At 45.0% G+C, this 25,578-nt stretch overlaps 1 protein-coding gene across 3 annotated transcripts in view; it reads left to right on the forward strand.

Annotated features, from left to right (window-relative positions):
• GULP1 (GULP PTB domain containing engulfment adaptor 1) overlaps positions 1–25,578 on the forward strand; it is a 307,489-nt gene that overhangs the window by 271,310 nt on the left and 10,601 nt on the right. Inside the window, exons 10-11 of one of the 3 annotated variants that reach the window (XM_060257247.1) lie at positions 9,895–10,119; positions 17,614–17,752. In XM_060257247.1, coding sequence (XP_060113230.1) covers positions 9,895–10,119; positions 17,614–17,752 — 364 coding nt within the window. The remainder of the gene's footprint in view (positions 1–9,894; positions 10,120–17,613; positions 17,753–25,578) is intronic. The other 2 variants (XM_060257245.1, XM_060257246.1) reach the window with 2 other exon arrangements.

Consider the following 25,578-nt stretch of genomic DNA (forward strand, 5'->3'; position numbering starts at 1 on the left):
CATGACCAGCCCCGTCTTGTAAAGATGAAAGGTGCTTTTCATGCTTCCCATTCATTCTTTTTTTGGGGGAAAGAGATTGTATGAATAATGGCTTCGTTAATAACTTCAGCACCAAAGTAGAGTTCACACAAAACTCCGGTGGATGCCGAGAGTTTCAATACATTTCGTACATCGCAAGAATTTAATGAGGGTGAATCATCACTGCAGTGAGGATGAATGGAAAGTACTTCAGAACCATCCATCGTTTTATCTTGGAGTCGGGGTTTGGAGAGAGGCCTTCGAGAGAGTTCTGATTCATTAATTACTCTTCTAATCCCTCTCCTGTCAAACAGAAGAGCCAAATTGCATTCTTCATAGGGAGCAGGGAAGGGCCAACAATTTACACCAGGGTGTTGAATTCATTTGTTGCCATGACCAGATCCGATACAAATGAGACCTTGTTGGGCCGGGGCATATGTGTCATAAAATGCAGTGTCGGGTAGAAGAGATATAAGCTTTATAAAGGACACAAACACAATTAAATATTTTATTTCAAAAATTAAAATAAAACATGGTGAAAACATTAGGATTCATTCGTCTTAAAGGTGCTTTCTTTGTATCTCTCCCACGGGATCCAGGGAACTGGGCAAAAGAAGCTCTGGCTCTTTCTTTCCTTCCCCAGGGGATCAGGATGGGGAGGCGCCTCAGCCTATTGAAGGAAGAGAGGCTTGGCTCAGTAGCTCTGCTGTGCAATTGAGAAAGTTTGACAAAACAAGCTCTCTCACCTTTCCTTCCTCCCCAAGGGAGGAGCCTCAGCCAATGGAGAAAACAGAGATTTTGCGATTGAGCACGCCTGGAAAAGCAAGCTGTTATGCAAAAGGAAACAAAAGAGAGGAAGAAGGACGCAGATAAAAGCCAATAGCTCGAGGGCCTGATAGGAGGTGGCAAACCACCTCTGAACATCTCTTGCCTTGAAAATCCTACAGGGTCATCAGAAGTGGGCTATGACTTGATATGGCTTTCCACCACCACTGAATACACAAATTTATTGATGAATTTATTAATAACGCTACCTCTCCAACCAATGCAGAAGTTAAAGATGATCCTTGATGAGTTAGGGGTCTACCTGCTTTCTTCCATCCCAAAACTGTTAGCTTTGAAATAGGTAGTGTATCTCATGTGCCGTAGGAGCTCCTCTGCATATTAGACCACACACACCTGATGTAGCCAATCCTCCAAGAGCTTAGAGGGCTCTTAGTACAGGGCCTACTGTAAGCTCCAGGAGGATTGGCTACATAAGGGGGGGCATGGCCTAATATGCAGAGGAACTCCTGCTAGAAAAAGAACCCTGTGTGTGACTGTTTGCTAACTGATAGAGACTTTGGTCTTCGACAGGGCTTCTTTGTTGAAATTCATAGCTAAGTCAATGGCCTTCTGTTTCACATAATTCTTCCTATATCCCATCGCAATGCAAAGCCTTTTAGAGACATAAAGGGACCCAAGTACTTCAGAATGTTCTAGCTGTGATGAAATACTGTACCACTTGCGGCAGATTGCCTTGCAGTATAGCTGGTGCTTGTGTGAAACAGAGAGCAAAACTGCTGATCCAGTGAAAAGCAGTTCACGCAAAAGAGTAGGGGAAGCAAGGCCTTTTTTTGTAGCAGGAACTCATTTGCGTATTAGGCCACACACCCCGATGTAGCTAATCCTCCAAGAGTTTACAGGGCTCTTAGTACAGGGCCTATTGTAAGCTCTTGGAGGATTGGCTACATCAGGGGTGTGTGGCCTAATATGCAAATGAGCTCCTGCTACAAAAAAAAAGCCCCGGGTGGAGGAGACTGTACAACATATTGCAACTAAAATAAAATATGCCTTGACTTGAATGGTCCAGGTTAGCCTGATCTCATCAGATCAGACCGTCTCTTCCCATATATGCCCCGGAGGTCGCTTCATTCGGCCTCCCAAGGTAGGCTGACTGTCTTTGGCCCAAGAGATGCCCGTCTTGCCTCTACCAGGGCCTGGTCTTTCTCGGTCCTGGCCCCAACCTGGTGGAATCAGCTCCCTGTGAAGATCCGGGCCCTACCTGGCTTGCTGGCCTTTCATAGGGCCTGTAAAACGGAGCTGTTCCGCCAGGTTTTGGGGTGAGGCGGCGGGCATCTATCCATTATATCGGTTGGCCTCCCCTGCTGTACTAGCCTACTGCGCTGATTCACTGTATTGTCTTGCTACACCGTCTTCTTAGATGATCCTGATGAGCCATTCTGTTGGACTGAACATTGTAATCGGCTTTTATTGTGATACTGTTGTGATCCTATTGTGATTTTATTATTTATGTTGTACTCTGCTCTGAGCCCCTACGGGGAATGAGCGGAATATAAACTAATAATAATAATAAAGAAGCTAAGCAGGGTTGGTTTTGGTTAGCACTTGGATGAGGGACCACCAAGGAAGTCCAGGACTGTTACGCAAAGGCAGGAAAGGCAAACCACGCCTTGATATCTCTTGTCTTGAAAAACCCTAAGGGGTTGCCATAAGTTGGTTGTAACTTGACGGCACTTTACACACGTGTGTGTGATTTTTATGACTGAAGCCTATGAAATGATGGGAGATGGAAAATAAAGTATACAGGGATTCTTTCCTTCAACCTGAATAAAGGTATCTAGTACTCAGAAGTTTGCAGTCACAGAGGGCGTCTTTCACGTGATGTTCGGGTCTCTAAACCTTAATTTGAAATGTAAGCATCAGAGTCTCTTTGTCTGGGGCAGTGATGCTCTGTATTCTTGGTGCTGGGGGGGGGGGGTAACAGGGAGGGCTTCTAGTGTCCTGGCCCCACTGGTGGATCTCCTGATGGCACTTGGTTTTTTGGCCACTGTGTGACACAGTGTTGGACTGGAGGGGCCACTGGCCTGATACATGGCTTCTCTTATGTTCTTATGTCTGGGGCAGTGATGTTCTGTATTCTTGGTGCTTGGGAGGGGCAACAGTGGGAGGGCTTCTAGTGTCCTGACCCCACTGGTGGACCTCCTGATGGCACTTGGGTTTTTGGCCACTGTGTGACACAGAGTTGGACTGGATGGGCCATTGGCCTGATCCAACATGGCTTCTCTTATGTTCTTATGAGTGCAATAGAATAATTGAGGTTGGATCACCCAGGTTCATGGAAGGTGTTACAAGCAAGTTATGGGTTGGTGGTAAATGAGGTTTGGAATCAGAGGTTTCAGTGAGGTTTATGTGTGAAACAAACACATAAATCACACATTGATAGATTCTTTTGATCTTATTAGTTAGACTTTGAATTCATTTTGTCGTTATCTTTTTCAGGCAGACAAACGATTGCCTTAATATTCTGTTTTCAGAATAATGTTCCGGGTTTCAGTCACTATCTGCACTAAAATACTTATGTGTCCATTTAAAGACAAGACAAACTTACAATTTGTAATTTAATGGAGTTAGGAAGATATTTTGTATTTTTAAATGTATCCGGTAATAGAAGAAACTTAAATTAAAGAGAGTAGCGGAAACGCTTTTCAAGCGTAGGTGCTAAATATCTCCATTTCTCTTTATGCTCTTTTCTGATCTTCTACAAATTGAGGTCAAATGTTTTTTTCAGTTTAGAAATAAAAGTTTCCAAATTATCTTTGCTGTTAAAAGCCGAAACCACTTACTATTATAATATGCATTCATTAGAAGTGGATTTGTGTGTAATGTAAACTAATACTGTTTTTAGCATTTCCTGAATAATTATGTAGGAGGCATTATCAAAACTCAACATGATTATTATAATGTGGTTTCTATCATTAACTGAGCTACATTTCTCAAGCCTTCTACTAGTGAAATGTCCAACTCAGTTAACAAGAGTTGCTCAGGAACAAAGAGTTCCAGAAATGCTGTAAGCGCAAGCACGGTTAGCATGTGAACTGCTTGTCTGGTTCACAGGGCTTTTTTTTGTAGCAGGAACTCCTTTGCATATTAGGCCACACACCACTGATGCAGCCAATCCTTCTGGAGCTTACAGTAGGCCCTGTACTATGAGCCTTGTAAACTCTTTGACGATTTGCTATGTAAGAGGGTTGTGTGGCCTAATCAGTGGTCGTTTTGTAGAAAAACAGGTGGCGGAGCTCATTAGTATATGCCGCCTCCCCCACCAGCCAAAAGCAACCCAACGCAAGAAAGGAGAGCCCTGGGTGAGCAAGACCTGCTTGGGCCGGCTAGAGATCCAGCCGGCCCAAGCAGGCTTCGCTCACTTGGGGCTCTCCTGGGCCGCCGCCCCCCAGTCAAAAGGCCAGCAAACCACCCGCCACCCAAAATCACATAAGCAGTGGAGAAAGGGTGGTGTGGGCTTCTCCAAGGGTTAATGAGGGCTGCTGGGGGTGTGGCAAAGCCCCTGGTGGCTGGCTGGCTGGCTGCCCGCTCTCCTAATCCAGGGATTGTTATACAGCTGCACCTACTACTCAATGGACAAGGTAGGTGGAGAGGAAGAGGGGGAACTGTCAGAAAGGTTCAGGAGCTGTGCGCCTGTGAGCTCCTGCTGAATCTGAGGCCTGGGCCTAATATGCAAAGGAGTTCCTGCTACAAAAAAACCCCTAATGGTTTGGTTTGGTGCAGAATTTTTGCCTTTTTTTATACCTAGCCCTTTGGATTCCTAACAAGGGTTTTCATCACTCTCTGCGGTCTGTTCCCTTTTTGGCTTTGTCTTGGCATTAAATCAGACATCTTTTTTTATTTTTATTTGAGGGCAGTGTGATTTTTCCAGATAATTACTTCCACATGTTCATTCGCTTTATGTCTTCGCAAGACTGCACATTCTTAAATGGGTCTTTGCACCCGGTTCGAATTAGATAAGTGGAAGGAGCAACAGGAAAGCCTTTCTCCCAAAGCCTTCGTTTTGGCAGTTGGGGGAGTATCTCACAATTCCCGGCACTTCCAACTTCATCCCATCGCATGGGTTGAAGAGATTTGAAAGAACTGGTTCTGTAAAGAGTTTGAATAAACAGGCAAATCTTGGAGTCCTGATCTGTCCAAGTGAAGCCTCCTCCCCCACCCCCCGAAGAGAAGAGATTGGATTTATATCCCGCCCTTCACTTGGCGTCTCAGAGAGGTTATGACTGACTCAAGGTCACTCCAGCAGTTGCATGTGGAAAAGTGGGGGATCAAACCCAGTTCTCTTGGACAAGAGTCCATGCACTTAGCCACTAAACTAAGAAGGCAAAGGCTTCTGTGGGGTTCATTGCTTTAATATCTTTCTTTCAACTCTTTATCCACTTCTTTTTGTTAAGGTGAAACCTGATGTGTACATCAGGGTAGGGGCTGTGGCTCGGTGGTAGAGTATCTGCTTAACACCGAGCCCAGGTTCAATTCCCAGCACCTCCAGTTAAAGGACCAGGCAACAGGTGATATGAAAAACTTTTACCTGAGACCCTGGGTAGCCACTGACAATCGGAGTAGACAGCACTTACCTTGAGAGCCAGTTTGGTGTAGTGGTTAAGTGTGCAGACTCTTATCTGGAAGAACCGGGTTTGATTCCCAACTCCTCTACTTGCAGCTGCTGGAATGGCCTTGGGTCAGCCATAGCTTTCACAGGAGTTGTCCTTGAAAGGGCAGCTTCTGGGAGAACTCTCTCATTCTCACCCACCTCACAGGGTGTCTGTTGTGGGGGGAGAAGATATAGGAGATTGTAAGCCACTCTGAGTCTCTGATTCAGAGAGAAGGGAAGGGTATAAATCTCCAGTTGTCTTCTTCTTCTTGATGGACCAGTGGCAGAGGATCTGCATGGCATGCAGAAGGTCCCAGGTTCAGTCCCTGGTGACTTCACTTAAAAGGGTCAGATAGTAAGTAGGTGATGTGAAAGACCCTTACCTGAGACCCTGGAGGGCCTCTGCTAGCCTGAATAGACAGAATTATGATGGGTTGATGGTCTGATTCATGTGTTCATTTGTGCTCTTGAATAGAACAGCTCAGACAGAATTATGACTGACCCAAGGTCACTTCAGCAGTTGCACTTGGAAGAGTGGAGAATCAGTTCTCCCGGACAAGAGTCCATGCACATAACCACTAGACTAAGAAGGTACAGGCTTCTGTGTGGTTAATTGCCTTAATAGTTTTCCTTTCATCTCTTTATCCACTTCTTTTTGTTGAAACCTGATACGTACATCAGTATAGGGGCTGTGGCTTGGTGGTAGAGTATCTGCTTAACATGCACAAGGGCCCAGGTTCAATTCCCGGCACTTCCAATTAAAGGACCAGGCAATAGGTGATGTGAAAGACTTTTACCTGAGACCCTGGATGGCCGCTGACAGTCGGAGCAGACAGCACTTACCTTGATGGACCAGTGGCAGAGCATCTGCTTGGCATGCAGAAGGTCCCAGGTTCAATCCCTGTCAACTGCACTTAAAAGGATCAGATAGCAGGTGATATGAAAGACCTTTACCTGAGACCCTGCCAGTCTAAATAGACAGTGGTGGTAGTGATAGACCAGTGGTGTGATTCATGTGTTCATTTCCAGAGCTAATGATTAGACACAAATAAGCCCAATTCAGATTGGAAACTCCATGATTGGGGGGCAGGTCCCCAGGTCCCTTTTCTGACCAAAGTTGGTCCCAGAAGGCCACTAGTTGCCCTATTGGGCAAATTAAATGATTAAAAAAATGAAATAGTTCAGTTCGTTTCAGTGCTCCTTGGAATCGTTATATTATGCAACCTTATTGTATATTACCCAATTATATATTAAGCCGCCATAGTAAGTTTCTGCCCGGTTTTCTTCAATATACAGCTTCTGTATTGCTTTCTTCACCTCGGAGCTCGCGCAGTTTCCTCTTACTTGATCGTTACCCCCTTTCCATCGTTCTGCTTCAAATCATATTATGTAGAGCTCCCGTAGCTAACCTAGTTATTGTTACTAAAGGGCAGCAGACTCCAGTTCTTTTAGCAAAGTTGAAACCCAGCTAAAATGAAATGCAGGCTGCATAAGAACACTGGTTGTTTCTTCACACCCTAAGACGGTGTGTGGGACGGTTGCAGAGACAGCAACCGATTTCTTACTAGCATTGCTCCTCCCTAGGCTTGCCAATCTCCAGGTCCCAATGGGGGTTCTTCCGCTTTCCCAAGCTCCTTCCCGCCCCCAGTCAGCTGACTGGCAGGGGGAAGCCCCACCCCCACAGCCACCATGTGACTTTCCACCTCCGGAGGCTTCAGGCTCCGCTTGGAAAGGCTTCCTCTTGGGATGGTGTGTCTGTGTTACTTGGAAGAAGTTGGCAGCAACTCGTGAGTAGAGAGGCCAATCCCTCGCTTCAGAGTCGCCAGAAAGGGGGGTGGGGAGGAAATGTCTGCTGGGCACTTCATTATTCCCTATGTGGAGATCGATTATCATAGGGTTTAATGGGGAATTGATCTGGAGGTATCAGGGGCTTGGGGGGGGCTGTTTTTTGAGGTAGAGGCACCAAATTTTCAGTATAGCACCTGGTGCCTCTCCCCAAAATACCCCCCATGTTTCAAAACAATTGGACCAGGGGGTCCAATTCTATGAGCCCCCAAAGAAGGTACCCCTATCCTTCATTATTTCCTATGGAAGGAAGGCATTTAAAAAGTTGTGCTGTCCCTTTCAATGTGATGGCCAGAACTCCCTTGGAGTTCAATTATGTTTGTCACACCCTTGCTCCTGACTCCGCCCCCAATGTCTCCTGGCTCCACCCCCAAAGTCCCCAGATATTTCTTGAATTGGACTTGGCAACCCTACTCTGCCCCCAGGCTTCAGAGCGGCTTTGTGCCTTTTTTGCTGTGAAGGGGCCAATTTTTTTTACCACAGATGGTTGCAGGAAATGGTGGAGATGTGTCTCCGTCTGTGGCAAGTTCATTTTGGTGACTCGGGGAGTGTCTGGCAGACTATAGTGGGCAGGTGACACCAAGTAGAGCCAATAGGAAAGCCAAAGCTTGCAGAAGATACCGGAGAAGCAGCAAAGACGTGTCTCTGTCTGAGGCAAGTTCGTTTTGGCAGTTGGGGGAGTATCTCACAGTCTACAGTGGGCGGGTGACACCGAGTACAGCCAATAGGAAAGCCAGTCTGGTGACGGAGGCTTCATTATCCAATTGCTGATGCAGTGCAGTCTCACCCAGTCCCAATGAATGAGGGCGCTGGGATTCTCCAACATGAAACCAGTTTTATGTCTATAGATTAAGGCTTTTGTATTGCTTTCTTCAAACTGAAGCTCACACAGTTTTCTCTTGCTGAATTGTTACACTCTATTCATCATTGTGCTTCAAATCACATTATGCAGAGCTCACATAGCTAATCTCATTATTATTACTAAAGGGCAGCAGACTCCAGTTCTTTTACCAAAGTTGAAACCCAGCTAAAATTAAATGTGGGCTGCATAAGAACACCATTTTTTTCTTCACACCCTAAGCTGGCATATGCAATGTCTGCAGAGACAGTGAGACACTGTCTGATTTCTTACTAGCATTGTTCTGCCCTCATTCTTCTGTTTTTCTACAGCGCAAGCCATCGATTTCCCACCATTTTCTCCATGGGTGCATTTTTGACATGGGGCTCCTTCCAATTCCCCATGTGACGTTGTAATCCTTACAAGACAGAATCACAAAACAATGAGGGAACTTGTTGTGTACTGAATTTATTGATTCACGCGGCTTTGCGCACTTCCACTGAACCATGGGAAACCGTGGGTCACCTTGACGGAGTTGAATTCTGCAAATGAACCAATGAGCGGTTGGGGCGCGAAACTCAACCACAGTGATTTGGTACGCTTATTACCCTAAGAACGTTTTGTATTTCAGGGGAACACAAGCAAACATACGAGAAGCCATGTTGGATCTGGCCAATGGCCTGCCCAGTCCAACACTCTGCGTCACACAGTGGCCAAACCCAGGAGCCATCAGGAGGTCCAGCTGCAGGGCCTCAACTCCAGAAGCCCTCCCACTGTTGCCCCCCAAGCACCAAGAATACAGTGCATCACTGCTCCAAACAATGTGTTCTCTCTATACCTTGTGGCCGATAGGCTCCGTTAAACCTCTGCTCTGCCTATTTATCCAGTCCCCTCTTGAACTGGCTATGCTTGTAGCCGCCACCATTTCCTACAGCAGGGAATACCACTGGAGGGTTTATAGTTTAAAACAAACCTGGTTCCTCACAATCATAGGAAGCGGTGTGAGTTCTCTCAGTAGGCAGGAAAAACCTGTGACACTCACTTTATGGTTTTTTTAAAAATCAGTTATGCCCACACGTGATACATTATGGAATCTTAATGTGTGAGGTGTTTGGGCCATTCTGTCTTATGGTCCCATAGAATACAATGGATTCTGTACACAATTTGGTGGCCCCCCTCCATTGACGCCTGGGACAAACACCCCCTTTGCCCCCCCCCCCCCCTGATCTGGCCCTGGGTCTTTGCAGCACTTTTGCCAGAAACTGAGGGACCAAATTAACATGAGAATTCTCTTGTGTGAATGACTGTTTTTGACAAACATGGTTAAGCTGTATCAATTAAGCAAAATGCTGGGCTGTACTTTAACCACCCCACCGTGTTTGCATATCAGTGCACACCAGTTGCAGACATGGCGATCTGCATATGTGTATGCTCCAAGCAGGAATTTTTATGGACACGGGAAGTCTGATATAAAATTTCATTTTGTGCCAAACTGCCAATGAATGTATTAAAACGAAGTTCTGCCGGTTCTGGGATCTCTCATTATTTGCTGTGGGATGTGTTTCTTTTTTCTCTCCTTTAATTTTTTGTTCCTCTGTTAAAGAAAATCCTTTTAATTTTTGTTCCTCTGTGGTTAAGTAGCAGATTGACAGCCGTCTTTTCTTTTAAAAAAAAATGGCATTGTGTTTCTTTCCCTCCTCTTACCACTTTCACTCCTTCAAATATTTTTTTTTCCTTTCTCTCTGTGATTCCTTTGCAGCTACTGCACATAAAATCTGATTATGACCAACACAGATTTCAGAGACCCTCCTCCTTTTTCTGGTGTAGCACAGAGGACCCGTCTCCTTGTTTAGATATCTCTTCCATTACGCTCACGCCCATGAGCTCTCCTGGCTCCATGAACTCATCTGGACTATTAACGCCGCCACCTTCCAAAAGTGGTCTTCCCAAGCCAGTCCATGAATACAGCATCCCGAGACCTCATGTAACCCCAATAAGCACAAGCAGTTCATTTATATATATCTATATTTCAAGCCTTTCTCTCTTGCTTGTACATGAATTGTATCAAAGCGCTACATTTTGTACAGTGGTTAAAGGACAAACCAGTTAAGTTTAATATCCTTTAATAGCAAAGACTTTGAGCCATGCTAACGCTTTGTGTCCTAGGGTCAGGGGCGGAATTCTAGGAGGATTCCTTTGCATATTAGGCCACACACCCCTAATGTAGCCAATCCTCCAAGAGCTTACAAAAAAAGAACCTTGTAAGCTCTTGGAGGATTGGCTACATCAGGGAGTGCGGCCTAATATGCAAAGGAGCTCCTGCTAGAATTCCGCCCCTGCCTACGGTTACCAAACCTCAGATTGGGGCCTAGAGATCTCCTGGAATTACAAGTGATCTTCAGATGACAGAGATCAGTTCCCGTGGAGAAAATGGCTGCTTTAGAGGGTGGAGTCTGTGGCATTGTACACTGTTGAGCTCTTCCCAAATCCCACCCTCAAATCTCCAGGAATATTCCAACCTAGAGCCGGCAACCATGTAGCCCTAAGAATATACTGCATGTTTCCAGACTTTCAAGAAGTCTGTTGACAATCTTTTGCTCAATTACTTGTGGATGTGGACATGGTGAAAGTTTTAAGTAAGACTCTTGCACCTAAATCTATGGAGGGGAAAGGCTAATAGAATCAAGGCTATTTACTTAAGAGTGGATTCAGGCAGGCAGCCATGTTGGTCTGAAGCATAAGAACAAAGTTTGAGTCCAGTGGCACTTTAAGACCAACAAAGTTTTATTCACGGTTAGGATTGCCAGGTCTGACTCAGGAAATATCTGAGGACTTTGGGGGAGGAGCCAGGAGCAAGGGTGTGACAAGCACGATTGCACTCCAAAGGGAGCTCTGCTGCCACATTTAATGGAACCACACGCCTTTTAAATGCCTTCCCTTCATTTCGAATAATGAAGGTCAGGGACGCCTTCTTTGGGGGCTCATAGAATTGGGCCGCCGGTCCGGTCTTTTTGAAACTTGGGGGAGGGAGGGTGTTATGAGAAGAGACCTGGACGCTGTGCTGAAAATTTGGTGCCTCTACCTCAAAAAACAGCCCCACCCAGAACCCCAAATACCCACAGATCAATTCTCCATTATACTCTATGGGAATCGGTCTCCATAGAGTATAGTGAAGAGCGCAGCAGACATTTCTCCCTCCCCTTTCTGATGACCCTGAAGCAGGAGTAGGGCCTCCAAACTAGGGTTGCCAAGTCCAATTTAAGAAATATCTGGGGAGTGTGGGGGTGGAGCCAGGAGACTTTGGGGGTGGAGCCAGGAGACATTGGGGCGGAGCCAAGATCAAGGCTGTGACAAGCATAATTGAACTCCAAAGGGAGTTCTGGCCATCACATTTAAAGGGACGGCACACCTTTTCAATGCCTTCCTTCCATAGGAAATAATGAAGGCTAGGGGCACCTTCTTTTGGGGCTCATAAAATTGGACCCCCTGGTCTAATCGTTTTGAAACTTGGGAGATATTTTGGGAAGAGGCATTAGATGCTGTACTTTAAATTTGGTGCCTCTACCTCAAAAAACAGCCCTCCCAGAGCCCCAGATACCCGCGGATCAATTCTCCATTATTTTCTATGGGAATAAATCTCTATAGGGAATAATAGAGTTCCCAGCAGACATTTCCCTCCCCTCCCCCTGCTTTCTGATGACCCTGAAGCGAGTGATGGGTCTGCAAACCGGGGTATCCCCCTGCCACCACCTGGGGATTGGCAACCCTACTCCAAACTGGGGCTTGGAAACCCTGTTCACGGTATAAGCTTCATGTGTAACTTGATGAATTGTGTGTGAATATGGAAGCTTATACCGTGAATAAGATTTTGAGGCTCTTAAAGGTGCCACTAGGCTCAAAGTCTGTTCCACTTCAGGGGAGGTTCATTTACTCAGCTGGGAGATGATAACAGCTTTGCTTATACCATTAAAATAAAGACAGATGCCTACCTTCAGGTTAATAATCTTGGATGGATTTCCCACTCACCTTACGCCGCTCTCATGTTCCTCTTCTCAGAGGGCTTCGTTCCGATTTCACACTGTCTGCCCCGAGGCTGCAGCTAGTGTTGGTTTTTTTCTTGTGTCAAACAGAAGCCTCGAAAAACCAGTTTCTGTATGACACGCGAAAAAGCCAATGCTAATTGCAGCCCCGGAACAGATAGTGACCGTTTTCGCACACAGCTTACCATGCGGTCACGTTCCTGTTCTCTCCGCAGCATCCGTCGGATTTCCCACTATCTGCGCCGAAGTTACAGGAAGTGCCGCGGCTTTTGCATAGCAAACGTAAACCGCTAAAACCCAGTTTACATTTGCTACACAAAAGCCGTGGCACTTTCTGTAACTCCGGCGCAGATAGTGGGGAACCCGATGGATGCTGTGGAGAGAACAGGAACTTGACCGCGTGTTAAGCTGTGTGCGAAAACGGTAAGTGTGAAATCGGAGTGAAGCCCCACTGAGAAGAGGAACGTGAGAGCAGTATAAGGTGAGTGGGAAATTTGTCTCAGATTGAAAGTATCTGAATTTTTATTGGACACATACAATTTTCCAGGGTGGTGGTTGTTGTTTTTGGGGGGTGCCAATATTTACCCATATTCTCCCAAGTCCTGAGGGAAGAATTGGTAGAAATCAGTGCAACCTAATATTACGAGTACTAGAATCCTTTATTAAAGTCTTTTTTTTTTTTTTTTTACTGGGGAAGAGTAAGAATATGGAAAGTGAGGGAAAGCAATAATTTGTGTGATTGCGGTTCATTTTAACTCTGTGCAAAATGAAGAATGCCCATTGCTGTATTTCAAAGATCCATTATTATGTGCTTCCTGACAGAAAAAAAACATTGGACTGATACAACTCCCCCCCCCCCCCATTTGTGATTAACGGTTGGCTGTTTTTGGCAAACATTGTGGCTTTATGCATGGGCATAGCTCAATAAAAATGCTTTTCATGGTCATTCAGGTATTGCTAACTTGCATTTTTTTTTAATGAAAGATCTTATCAAACACTAATTCTGATTTCTTCATGTCCTTAAGGGAATGAAAAAAGAGAGAGGAGTAACTTATCTGCAAGCTGTAAATGAAAACCTGTCTCTGAAAGGCTCAGTCAAAACTTACAGATACTGCTAACTTCTTTGACTTTCCAAAAAACGTGTAACTCTTCTTATCTGCCATGGGAGTTTTTCCACAATAATGGCGTATTCCTGAAAGTGTGTTCAGAGAAAAGTGAGGTCTGTTTAAGCATCCATAGGACCAGGGGTGGAATTCTATCAGGAACTCCTTTGCATATTAGGCCACACACCCCTGATGTAGCCAATCCTCCAAGAACTTACAAGGCTCTTTTTGATAAGCTCTTGGATGACTGGCTACATCACGGAGGTGTGGCCTAATATGCAAAGGAGCTCCTGCTAGAATTCCACCCCTGCATAGAGCCTTTGCTTAAAACAACCAGAAGGGGACTGGGGCATTAAAACAGGCCTGGAACAAACTGAGGTAGCACCTCCAGTTCTAACACAGACACAGATCCTGCTTGGATCCATTGGATGAGCCAGCATCCGTTGCTATAGTTGCAAAAGTCCCAGCTGAGCAGACCCTCCAATGAGGGGACACTTGGCTCAGCTTGCTTCAAGCTGCTGTGTATCTGAACCGTGCAAGTACACAAAAGTTTATACCCAGAATTAAACTTTGTTGGTCTTAAAGGTGCCACTGGACTCAGACTTTGTTCTGTCGGTTCTGAAAGTCTCCTTCACTTTGAAAACCAGTTTTTGCTTGTGGCACAAGGAGCTGCAGTTGGGAAGAAAAATCTAAAGGCAGCTATGAGACTCCAAAAGTCCAGTGCCACCTTTAACATTTATTTCAATATGAGATTTCCTAGAAATAGCTCCCTTTTTTTCAGATACATGACGGGAAAGTCATACTGGGAATTCTTTTTGGAGAAGGTTAGAAGGGAGGCAGAAGAAGAAATATGTTTCCACTATGAATCTTTCAAATTAAAATTCTCAGTGCAAGGGGGAAATGGTTGAGTTGGAAAGGTTAGGTGTGAATCACATCATCAGTCAGCTAAATTAGCAGTTGATAAAGGTCAGAGGTTCAAACAGATAAGCATGATGAAGTAGGATAATGGTTTAAATGAAGATAGATTCAGATAGAGGAGTCTTGAACCTTCTGAGGTAACCTGACTGGAGAAAGGGGAATCCTCAGGGTTCATTTATTCTATTTGAGAGCCAGCTTTAGCTTATATATCTGAAACCTTGAATAAAACTGTGTTGGTCTTAATGATGCCACTGGGCTTGAACTTTGTTTTAAATGAAAATTAAGAAAACAGGTACCAATTTCATGATTCTTTGCACCGCGGCCACTGAATACAGCCTAGACATAATTGCTCATAATTTGTATTAAGAAGTCATTTCATATCTAAGAATGGCTTATCTTTAAATGTAGGCCCAATTTTTAACCCATCTGCAGTCCTTTAAAGATGACTCTTGGAGCAGATTGTTTAGATCAGGAGCCTTCTGTTCTTTAATTTTTGTAAGATCGAAATTGCAGTTGCAGGTTCCCATTGAAATATCCTGACGAACGAGAAGGTTGTGTAACAGACACAAACAAATAAACCAAAAGCTCAGAGGGCACACAACCTATATTGCTCCAAACACTTATATACACAGACTTATAGTAAAGACTTATGTGAATTCATTAATGCATTTAATCCTGCATGCTGACTCGTAAAAATACTTAAAGCAGTTCATAAAGAGCAAACGCTCTATTTCACAACAACCCTTAAGGACCCATACAAATTAGTGAACAATTTCTACTGGCTCTGTGGAGCTCCCAGTATTGATCTGCAGTCCAAAAGAGTCCAAAGTCCCTTTGTGTGGAGGTCTTGCACAACAGGACACTGGTAAGACCCTGTTTCTCGGAATCGCTTCCTCAGGCATATGCGTGCTCCCAGCTACATGTTTCAAGGGACACTGCTGCTTCTACAACACTCTCATTGAGCCCAGCACGAACCACTAGCGTCTCCAAATGCTCAGCTTTTGGTTTCTTTGGTTCCCATTGAAAGCCATAGCACAGTATTCAGTCCACTAACATTGAAGGCAGTGTAGTTGTAGGGGGGACATCCTTGCTACTGTCTGGACATCTTTTAAAATTATGTTTAATGTAAACTCCAGAGCACAAAATGTTTAATGTAAACTCCAGAGCACAAAACCAGTTGAAGGATCCAAAGTCCCTTTGTGTGGAGGTCTTGCACAACAGGAAACTGATCTGCAGTCCAAAAGAGTCCAAAGTCCCTTTGTGTGGAGGTCTTGCACAACAAGACCCTGTTTCTCGGAATCACTTCCTCAGGCATATGCGTGCTCCCAGCTACATGTTTCAAGGGACACTGCTGCTTCTACAACACTCTCATTGAGCCCAGCACGAACCACTAGCGTCTCCAAATGCTCAGCTTTTGGTTTCTTTGGTTCCCATTGAAAGCCATAGCACAGTATTCAGTCCACTAACATTGAAGGCAGTGTAGTTGTAGGGGGGACATCCTTGCTACTGTCTGGACATCTTTTAAAATTATGTTTAATGTAAACTCCAGAGCACAAAATGTTTAATGTAAACTCCAGAGCACAAAACCAGTTGAAGGATCCAGTGCAAAACTACAAGAGAAAAATTTGTAGCACAAAAAGAAATATATATTTTTGTAGCAAAAAAGAGGAAAATACATTATTTTTTGTACTTATGTCGGTAGCACATAGTGTTTTCTATCCCCCCCTTCAAAAAAACCCAATTATTTATTTATTTAAAACATTTCCTAGCCACCTTCCTTCCTTCTGGAGATCATAGCAGTTTACAGTATAAATAAAGTACTTAAAATAGAGCACATAGAGATGCCTAAAACCAAAATCTAAAATGAACGACTTAGGACTGCTTTAATCACATGCAGTCCTAAATAAGTAAATAAATAATCTTCACCTACCTCCCAAGGATGGAAAGTGGGAGGGACAGACGCACCTACTGGAGAGGTTGTTTCGTAGTCGTGGAGCTACAACTGAAAAGACACTATCCTTTATACTCAACAAACCAGTTTTTTTGAGTGGTGAGACAGTCCCAGTGTTTTTTTTTTTTCTGGGGGAACAAGGTGGAACAGAGTTCTGGAACCTCTTCATAGAAACAAAATTCTTTTCAAAATGTTTAAAAATTCATAAGCGGCCCCTGTGTGTTTCTCCTTCATTTGCCTCTTAAGCATTGCAGCACATCTTTTTTTTCCAGAAAAAGAAACCCTGACTGCTCCCTACAATTTTAATTCCCAGACAGGAGACATCTTTGGTGTATGTGTGTCTTCTATGTGGTTGTATAGATTTCACAGTGTTTGGAGCATGTTCCCATAGTGGGTCATGGTAAACTTGGATGTAGTTACTTGGTGCAAAGCCACAGACCTCTATAAAATGTGAACCCCATGTAAACTCCAGCTAATACGTCTTCTAACCACTAACAGAACAATAACTTGTGAGCAAGGAGGAAACGTCTTCTGTGAAAATATGACGCTGAGGTCTACTTTTTGCATTGGTCAGTATAGGTCCTGTGCATTCAGATTGACCAAAGTGGAGATTTTTTTGCAAACCAGTTCAGATTTTCAAAGTTTGAGAAATACATTTCCTACTATGTTAGTAAAATAATGTTATTCCTTAATTGCCTGAGAAGGGTCATATTTTACCTTGCTTAGCTTTTCTGCTGGCTCTCGGTCAACCTCTCGTAGATCATTATATTGTGTTTAGAGCAATGATAAAATGAGCATCAGATAGGGTTGTTAATCTTGCTCAGAGGGAACACAACAGCAATGTTTTGCTGAGCAAATGAAAATGCTTAGCTTGATTTAATGCGGAGAACTTTGTGGCACTAAGTGAAAATTATATTTTGGACTGAATATAATATTCATTGACGTTAACTTGCTGATATCCAAATGACTCCTTTATCACAGAATGACTTCCCCATTTTTCGAATAACTGCCCCATCAAGTTGTCAGAGTTTTAATCCTATTATTATAGAGGATGAATTTAAAATTAAATTCAAATTCCATCTCTTAATTTCAGGCACCGGTTTTGATTTATCTCCTTGCTGCCCTGTTAAATGGATCTTTTGGCATTTTATCTCTCCTTTCATATATCTTTTTCTCACTCTTTGGTTTCGATAGCCATTTATTTCTGGGTACAACTGCCATAATGAAACTGTGCAATGTGATAATCTGGGTTGGGAATATGCCGATTTCAGCATGTCTCACAAACTTCAGGCTGCAAGTGCCGGGTTTTTTTTCTCTGTTCGAGCTCTTTGCCATGGCATGCCGCTGTGCTTGGATGCTGTCGCTGTTATCTTCTGCATGCATGCAAAAAGAAAGAAAAGAAAAAGCTCAATATTGTGATTTTGCCGTATGAAATATTACCCTAATGTTTATTGTCCTTATTGTAGGCAGGCAGTGTGACACCTAAATCACCCTCCACTGACATCTTTGATATGGTCCCCTTTTCTCCCATGTCCCCCCAGTCATCAACACCTACTCGCAATGGCACGCAGCCTCCGCCAGTGCCCAGTAGATCTGCGGAGATCAGTAAGTTTTGTGATGCATGCCCTTCTCTCTCTTTTTTGCTTACGTTGTGGGTTTTGTTTCCTCTAGACAGCAAAAACTATTGGTTTCCATCTTTATGCCAAATGCAGCTTTGGGGGGGGAGGAAACATACACTGAGCAGTTGTAGGGTTCCATCCCCCATCCCTTGTGGCCCATCTGTTCCTTTGATGTAGGGGGCCAATTCTAGTAGAAAGTCACTCCACAGAAACTAAATGGTTATACACAATCTGGTGTAGTTTTGCTTGAAATTATAATGTCTCAGTGCGAATTACTGTGTTTTTTTTTTCCCCACGTGTAATTTTATGTGTCCCTCTTTCCCTTTGTCTGTTAACAAATGTCTGCTGATTGAAACATTCTAGAGAAATGAAAGTATTGACATAAATGGAAAGTCTTCTCTGAGTTGGTCGTTTTGTACCTGTTGTTAATGTTACTGAGACCCCACTCGCCTTTCGCCGCTCTCACACTCCTCTTCTCGGCGGGGCTTCCGTCAGATTTCACGCTATCTGCCCCGGGGCTGCAACTCGCTTTGCCTTTTCCGCGTGGAAAACAGAAACTGGTTTTTAGAGGATCTTGTTTGCTGCACGAAAGAGGCGGATCTAGTTGCAGCCCCGGGGCAGATAGTGTGAAATCTGACGGAAGCCCCGCAGAGAAGAGGAGAATGGGGAATCGGTCTGAAAGAGAGGCATAAGGTGAGTGGGGAATCGATCTGAAGCTCTTTTCTTCCAGACTTGGTAGCAGTGTTCCCTCTAAGCTGAGTTAGCGTGAGCTAGCTCACAGATTTTTAGCCTCCAGCTCACACGTTTTTGTCTTCACTCAGGAAGGATGACTCCAGAGCACACTAACTTATCCAGCTCACAATTTTAATGCCACGAGCTCACAAAGAGAAATTTTGCTCACAAGACTGCAGCTTAGAGGGAACATTGCGTGGCAGTCAAGCTAACCTCTCACAGTTCCTTCTGGTTTACTCCCTTGCAGAAGGGGAGAAAAGTATGGGTTATTCCACGTTCCTGTGATCAGAGACAATGCGATGCTCTAATTATCTCAGCCTTAATAATAGCTCTGTTATGCACCGAATGGATCTCTGAAGCATTCCAAAAGCGGTAGCAGTCGAGAGCTGCCAGGTCATCCCAAAATGTGATAACATTTTACCACCATCTATTCAAGCGCTTGTGGTTAAGACTGCCTGAACTTGGATGACCCGAGCTAGCCTGGTCTTGTCAGTTCTTGGAAGCTAAGCAGTGCCAGCCCTGGTTAGTATTTGGATGGGAAACCAAGGGAGTCCCAGGATTGCTACACATAGGCAAGCAATGGCAAACCTGAATGTCTCTTATGCATTGAAAACCCTGTAAGGGTGCTATAAGTCCTCTTCAACTGGATGGTACTTTCCATCACCACCACCACCACAAGGAAGATACCAAGGGATCTGAAAATCTCAAAACATACAGTTACCCTCTCTGGGGACAGTGATCTTGGAAGCTTAAGCAGAGTTGACCCAGGTTAGTATCTGGATGGAAGACCACCAGTGAATTGCTACACAGAGAAGAAGGAGAAGAAGAGATTGGATTTATACTCCGCCCTTCACTTGGAATCTCAGAGCAGCTTTCAATAGTCTTCCCTTCCTCTTCCCACAACAGACACCCTCAGGGCTGGCTCTCCCACTAGGCAAACTAGGCATTTGCCTAGGGTGCCGGCAGGGTGGAGGTGACAAATTGGCCCTCCCCATGTCCAAGCAAATTCCTACTTTGCCTCTTCCTCTGCCTGCCGGCTCCTTCCCCTCCTTCATGGCTTGCCTGCCCTGCCTCCCCCCTGCCATCCTGTCCATCATCTTCCTTCACCCGCCAGCTCCTTCCCCTCCTCGTAGCTCGCCTGCCCCGCCTCCTCACTGTCACTTGTCCACCGTGCAGGCGGTGGGGCAAATCCTCAGAGGGGGGCGGTGGGTCATGAGTCTGCCTGGGGCCCCTGCACCCTAGGGCCAGCCTTGGACATCCTGTGAGGTAGGTGGGGCTGAGAGAGCTCTGCTCTTGAGAAAACTTGTGACTGACCCAAGGTCACCCCACTGGTTTCATGTAAAGGAGCGGGGATTCAAACCCGGTTCCCCAGGTTAGAGTCCGCCACTCTTAACCGCTACACCAAACTGGCAGGCAATGGCAAACCGCCTCTGAACGTCTCTTGCTTTGAAAGGCAGAAGGGGTTGCCATAAATCAGCTGCATATCATGCCATAAATCATCACCGTCACCCCAGGGAAGGTACCAAGTGATCTGAAGATCTCAAAACATATAGCTGCCTTCTCTGGGGCAGTAATCTGTTTGGGTGGTTCCTCTTGAGTCTTTCCTGGGGGGGAAGTGTAGATGACTGGGGAAGGCAATGGCAAACCACCCCATAAAAAGTCTGCCATGAAAACGTCATGATGCAACGTCACCCCAGAGCCAGAAACGGCTGGTGCTTGCACAGCAGACTACCTTTACCTTAACCTAAAAAGTTAAGGTAAAGGTAGTCCGCTGTGCAAACACCAGCCGTTTCTGGCTCTGGGGTGACGTTGCATCATGACGTTTTCATGGCAGACTTTTTATGGGGTGGTTTGCCATTGCCTTCCCCAGTCATCTACACTTCCCCCACAGCAAACTGAGGACTCATTTTACCGACCTCGGAAGGATGGAAGATTGAGTCAACCTTCAGCCGGCTACCTGAACCAGCTTCTGCTGGGATAGAACTCAGGTTGTGAGCAGAGAGCTCGAAGTGCAGTGCTGCAGCTTTACCACTCTGTGCCATGGGGCTTCTCTTGAGTCCTCTGGAAGGTACTTAACCCTGGCCTGCCTTTGCTCCATGCAGTGTCTTATAGCCAAAGCAAACAGGGAACTCCCCGTCTTGAGGCAGCCCTGAAACGTTTGTGATGGAATCTTCAAAGCAGGATTTGCAACCTTTGTTGTAAGGAAATCATTGAACATTTTGGAACCTCCAAAGAAAATGAGCAAAGGAGAGTTGTGTAAGTGACCGAAGAGAAGGAAAAGGAGTCTGCAGTTATTGAAGACATTCACATCCCTAACGAGATGAATCTTTGATGTGCATTCAAGCAAGTTGCATAAGGGTAGGTGTTTTGGTGGATGAAAAAGGGTTTTAGCAGACCTAGGAAACTATGCTGTAACGGTGACTAACGTTGTATGTGTTGGGCTTTAAAACTAGCTGGGTTCTTTTTCCTGAGAAGATGCCTGGCTTTTATTTGACTTTTCTTTCTAAAACTCATAGCCCTTCCCATAGGCCATAATGGACCAGGAGATTTTTCTTCTAGAAGATATTTTTGCTAGGTACTTGAAATGTCAACATGTTACCTGTTTGTTCAAGAGAGGCTTGAGAATGAACCCAGTGAACCGACACAACTGGTCTTTAAGAAGAAGAGTTGGTTTTAATACCCTGCTTTTCTCTACCGTGAGTAGTCTCAAAGAGGCTTACTATCACCTTCCCTTCCCTTTCCTTTCGAGAGCCAGTTTGGTGTAGTGGTGAAGTGTGCAGATTCTTATCTGGGAGAACCGGGTTTGATTCCCCACTCCTCCACTTGCACTTGCTAGCATGGCCTTGGGTCAGCCATAGCTCTGGCAGAGGTTGTCCTTGAAAGGGCAGCTGCTGTGAGAGCCCTCTCCAGCCCCACCCACCTCACAGGGTGTCTGTTGTGGGGGAGGAAGGTAAAGGGGATTGTGAGCCGCCCCGAGACTCTTCGGAGTGGAGGGCAGGATATAAATCCAATATCTTCTTCTTCTAAGTGTGCGGATTCTTATCTGGGAAGAACTGGGTTTGATTCCCCACTCCTTCACTTGCAGCTGCAGGAATGGCCTTGAATCATCCTTAGCTCCTTGCAGAGCTGTCCTTGAAAGGGCAGCTTCCGTGAGAGGTCTCTCAGCCCCACCTACCTCACAGGGTGTCTGTTCTGGGGGAGGAAGGTAAAGCAGATTGTAAGTGACTCTGAGATTCAGAGTGAAAGGTGGGGTATAAATCCAATATCATCATCTTCATCCCAACAACAGGCACCTTGTGAGATGGACGGGGGGCTGAGAGATTTCTGTGAGTGGCCCAAGGTGGCCTCATGTGGAGGATAAGAGGGGAACCAAATCCATTTCTTCAGAATAGAGGTCAACGCTCTTAAACCACTACATCACACTGGCTCTTTAAATCATTTTCCCCCCCAGAATAAGAGCTGAAAGAAAAGTCACATCAGAAATCTTAGTTCTGAACCATGTCCGCCGCTTTTAAGGTAGAATTAGAAACCTACAAGAATCTTCTTCTGAGACCAATCAGTAATTATCCTACAAAGTACTTTTATTCTGTTAGGAAAGTAAAGATCAGCTGTGAATAAAATTGAATTAAATTAGGCTTACTTCCAAGCAGGGGTGGAATTCTAGCAGGAGCTCCTTTGCATATTAGGCCGCACACCCCTGATGTAGCCAATCCTCCACGAGCTTACAAAAAGAGCCTTGTAAGCTCTTGGAGGATTGGCTACATCAGGGAGGTGTGGCCTAATATGCAAAGGAGCTCCTGATAGAATTCCACCCCTGATTACAAGTAAACCTGTTTGGGATCACTCCCATAGTCCCATAAATTAGGATACTAAGTCCAAGCTGAGAAATTCCAAGTTCCTTTTTCTTCTCAGCTGGGAGCTCACAAGCTCTCCTACAGACAAATGGCCCCATCCCGGACTATCTGTAATGGGAGGGTAATAATACCGGCCTCCCTTATAGGGTAGTTGCAGGGCAATTTTTGTAGCAGGAAAGCCTTTGCATATTAGACTACATTCCCTTGATGTAGCCAATTCTCCAAGACCGTGCAGGGCTCTTCATACAGGGCCTGCTGTAAGCTCTTGGAGGATTGGCTACATCAGGGAGGTGTGGCCTAATATATAAAGGAGTTCCTGCTACAAAAAAAAAAGCCCTGGGTAGTTGTAAGGACTGTTCAGAAGGAAAATCTGAATGTTCAACTCATGATGTATAAATATAAACTACTGTTGTTTTCTGGGAGATCTCGGATCCTTAACATGTCAGACAACAGGACTCTCCTTTCACTGAATTTACATTCCCATTACAATGTGCTATAGTTGGATCACTCTGTAGATGCAAACAGTGGTTACTTTAGAAAGTACCATCATTGTAGACCAGGAATCCCCAGCGTGGTGCCCTTGAGCACCAGGTTCTTGCCAACACCTTCTCTGGTGCCTGCCAAGTGTTTTATTTATTTATTTAATCATATCTCTATCCCGCCGCCCCTGACAGGCTCAGGGTGGCTAAGAACAGGTAATAACAACACATATTTATAAACAGAATATAAAATAAAACCATAAATTCATAATTTACTATCAGCAGAAAGTCCAAGACTGCCACGTTCTGAGGGTGCAGGCAGGCAGGAATCCAAAGCCAGTCCAAGGTCAAAGTCCAGGAAGTCAAGCAGGAGTCAAGTCACCAATGCAGAATCGCAAACTGGAATCAGAAGTCAATGTCCAAAAGCCAAAAGGTCAGGGTGCCAAGGAAATCAAGCAGGTCAGGATCAGGAAGGAGCGTGGATCAGGAAGGAGCGTGGAAGGAGCGTGGATGCTTCCACAAGGTTACCACGCCCTGGGTGGGAGCTATATGGGAGTCTCAATCAGCCTGCTCCCTTGGTGGCAGTGACTCTGCTAGAACTCAGGGCTGAGAGATCTGAAGCATCGGCGTGCCTCATGTCTTCTCTCTGAAAGTTCTTTCCGGAGCCTGCTTCAAACTCTTGAGATGGGAGGAGGAGAGCTTGGAGGAGATTGATCGTCAACAGCTGACACTGGTGCCTGGAGAGTGATTGATGGGCCAGCTGCTGTTTGTTCAGTTGAGGAACTGGCTGGCAACTCGTCCAGGTCTGTTAACTCTTCCAGCTCCTCCTCGTTAGGGCTCATGACAAAGACATATGTTGATGTTACTAATTATTATTTAGTGCTATGTTCATTATTTATTTATTTATTCATTCATTATTTAGCACTCTGACAATAGTGGGTGGGGCTCTTGCCTGGCGTGGCTTCTGATTGGCCACTGAAGATCTGAATGGCTGCACAGATTAAAATAACATGGCTTCGGTGGCAGCATTTGCATTGTTTAAGTTACCCCTCTTCTTCACTGGACTTGGACTTTCTCCAGGTGTGAGTGTGTCTCCACCTCCTGTGGCAGCCATTTTGCAATTGAGCCCATGGGCTGGCCCTGTGTAGGAATTCCTGAGGTGCCTACAGGCCCAAAAACGCTGGGGACCCCGCTTTAGATATTGTGTACAGCGAAATGTGAAAGAGCTATATCAAATTTCAGCCCTAATTTTCTGAATCCAATCCAATCTTCTGAATCGATCCCAACCACACTTGGCATACCGCTTTCCAAATGCTTCGTACAATAGCATTGTGGTTGAGAAAGGCGTACGGTAGACAGCCTGCTTCAGCCTCGTGAGGATCTGCAAACCATCGTTCTCACGTTCCTGTTTTGAGCGTGTACGTTTTTACACAGTGAGTTATATTGTGATGGGAAATGTATGTGGGATGCAAGAGAACATTGGAGATCCTGGGGTTATAGAGTCGATATTCTTTTTAATATGAGAGAAGGCACACATTTGTTCCTCGAGTGAAATGGAGAGTAGTTGTAACAAAAACCTTTTCAAATAAACACAATATGCCAGTAGTTCATAAAAGATTTCCTATTGCTAGTTTCCTATGTACAGACATCTCGGAAGACTTCCTGCGTAAATGCCGTGATTTTCTCATCAGCCTCTGTTCTGATTCGGTACAGCCCGAGAAACCCTGAAGTTTCCAACATCTTTAGTCCAGACATGCAAAATGCTTTCCGCCTGCCCTATAACCTGGGGATGATAAAACGAACCACGTTGGTGCCATATTGGCACGCTTGCATTTACTTACCTGGGGAAATGCTCCAGGACACTTCTCAAACCCCCACTTGAACAAGCCTACGGAGACGTGTTGTACAGACGATTTCTTAGAAAGGCATGCCGAATTCCTCTATTCAGAAATAAACAAAACCGTAAGCAAGCCAAACATCATAAACCCATCCAGCAGTGGAAGAGACAGAGATATAGAATGGAAACAGCATTGGACAACGGCTAGAACTTTTGGGCAGAATTCAGTAGGCTTTCACTTGCAGGTAAAGAAGATCCAGGTGTGTGCTTTGGCAGAGTGTTCCAAAGCAGTGGTGCCAGTCACTGTGCGTCGGCACACCTCTGTTGGCAGGGCGGACCTAGGGCAGGGCCTTCAGTGGCAAACTAGGTGTACAAGTTAGTTCCTAGGGAAGAAGGATTCTACCAACTTAACCAGTTGATGTAATGCGTTCCCAAAGGGACTACCAGAAGTTACTCATGTTAAAGGCCTTTGTTTGAGCAGGGTCAGCTCAAACAAAGACCTCACCGCGTTTTAAAAAAAATTATTTACGCACACACACACACACACACACACACATATATATATATGTATATGTGTGTGTGTGTGTATATATATATATGTAGGCCACCTTTCTCACTTGGATTCAAGGCGGATTACATAGGATCAGGGCTTTTTTAGTAGAAAAGGCCTAGCAGGAACTCATTTGCATATTAGGCTCCACCCCTGACTTCACCATTGTTTCACACCAGGCCTTTTATGTGGAAAAAGCGCAGCATGAACTCATTTGAATATTAGGCCACGCACCCCTGACACCAAGCCAGTCGAAACTGCGTTCCTGCTAAAAAAAAAACAAACCCTGCATAGAATGAGTCGATACAGTAGACAGGATGGGACATTCAATAAACGTTGTAATAAGAGTAGAGTTGTAGA

This window comes from Heteronotia binoei, chromosome 16 (assembly GCF_032191835.1).
Source record: "Heteronotia binoei isolate CCM8104 ecotype False Entrance Well chromosome 16, APGP_CSIRO_Hbin_v1, whole genome shotgun sequence".
Lineage (NCBI taxonomy): Eukaryota > Metazoa > Chordata > Lepidosauria > Squamata > Gekkonidae > Heteronotia > Heteronotia binoei.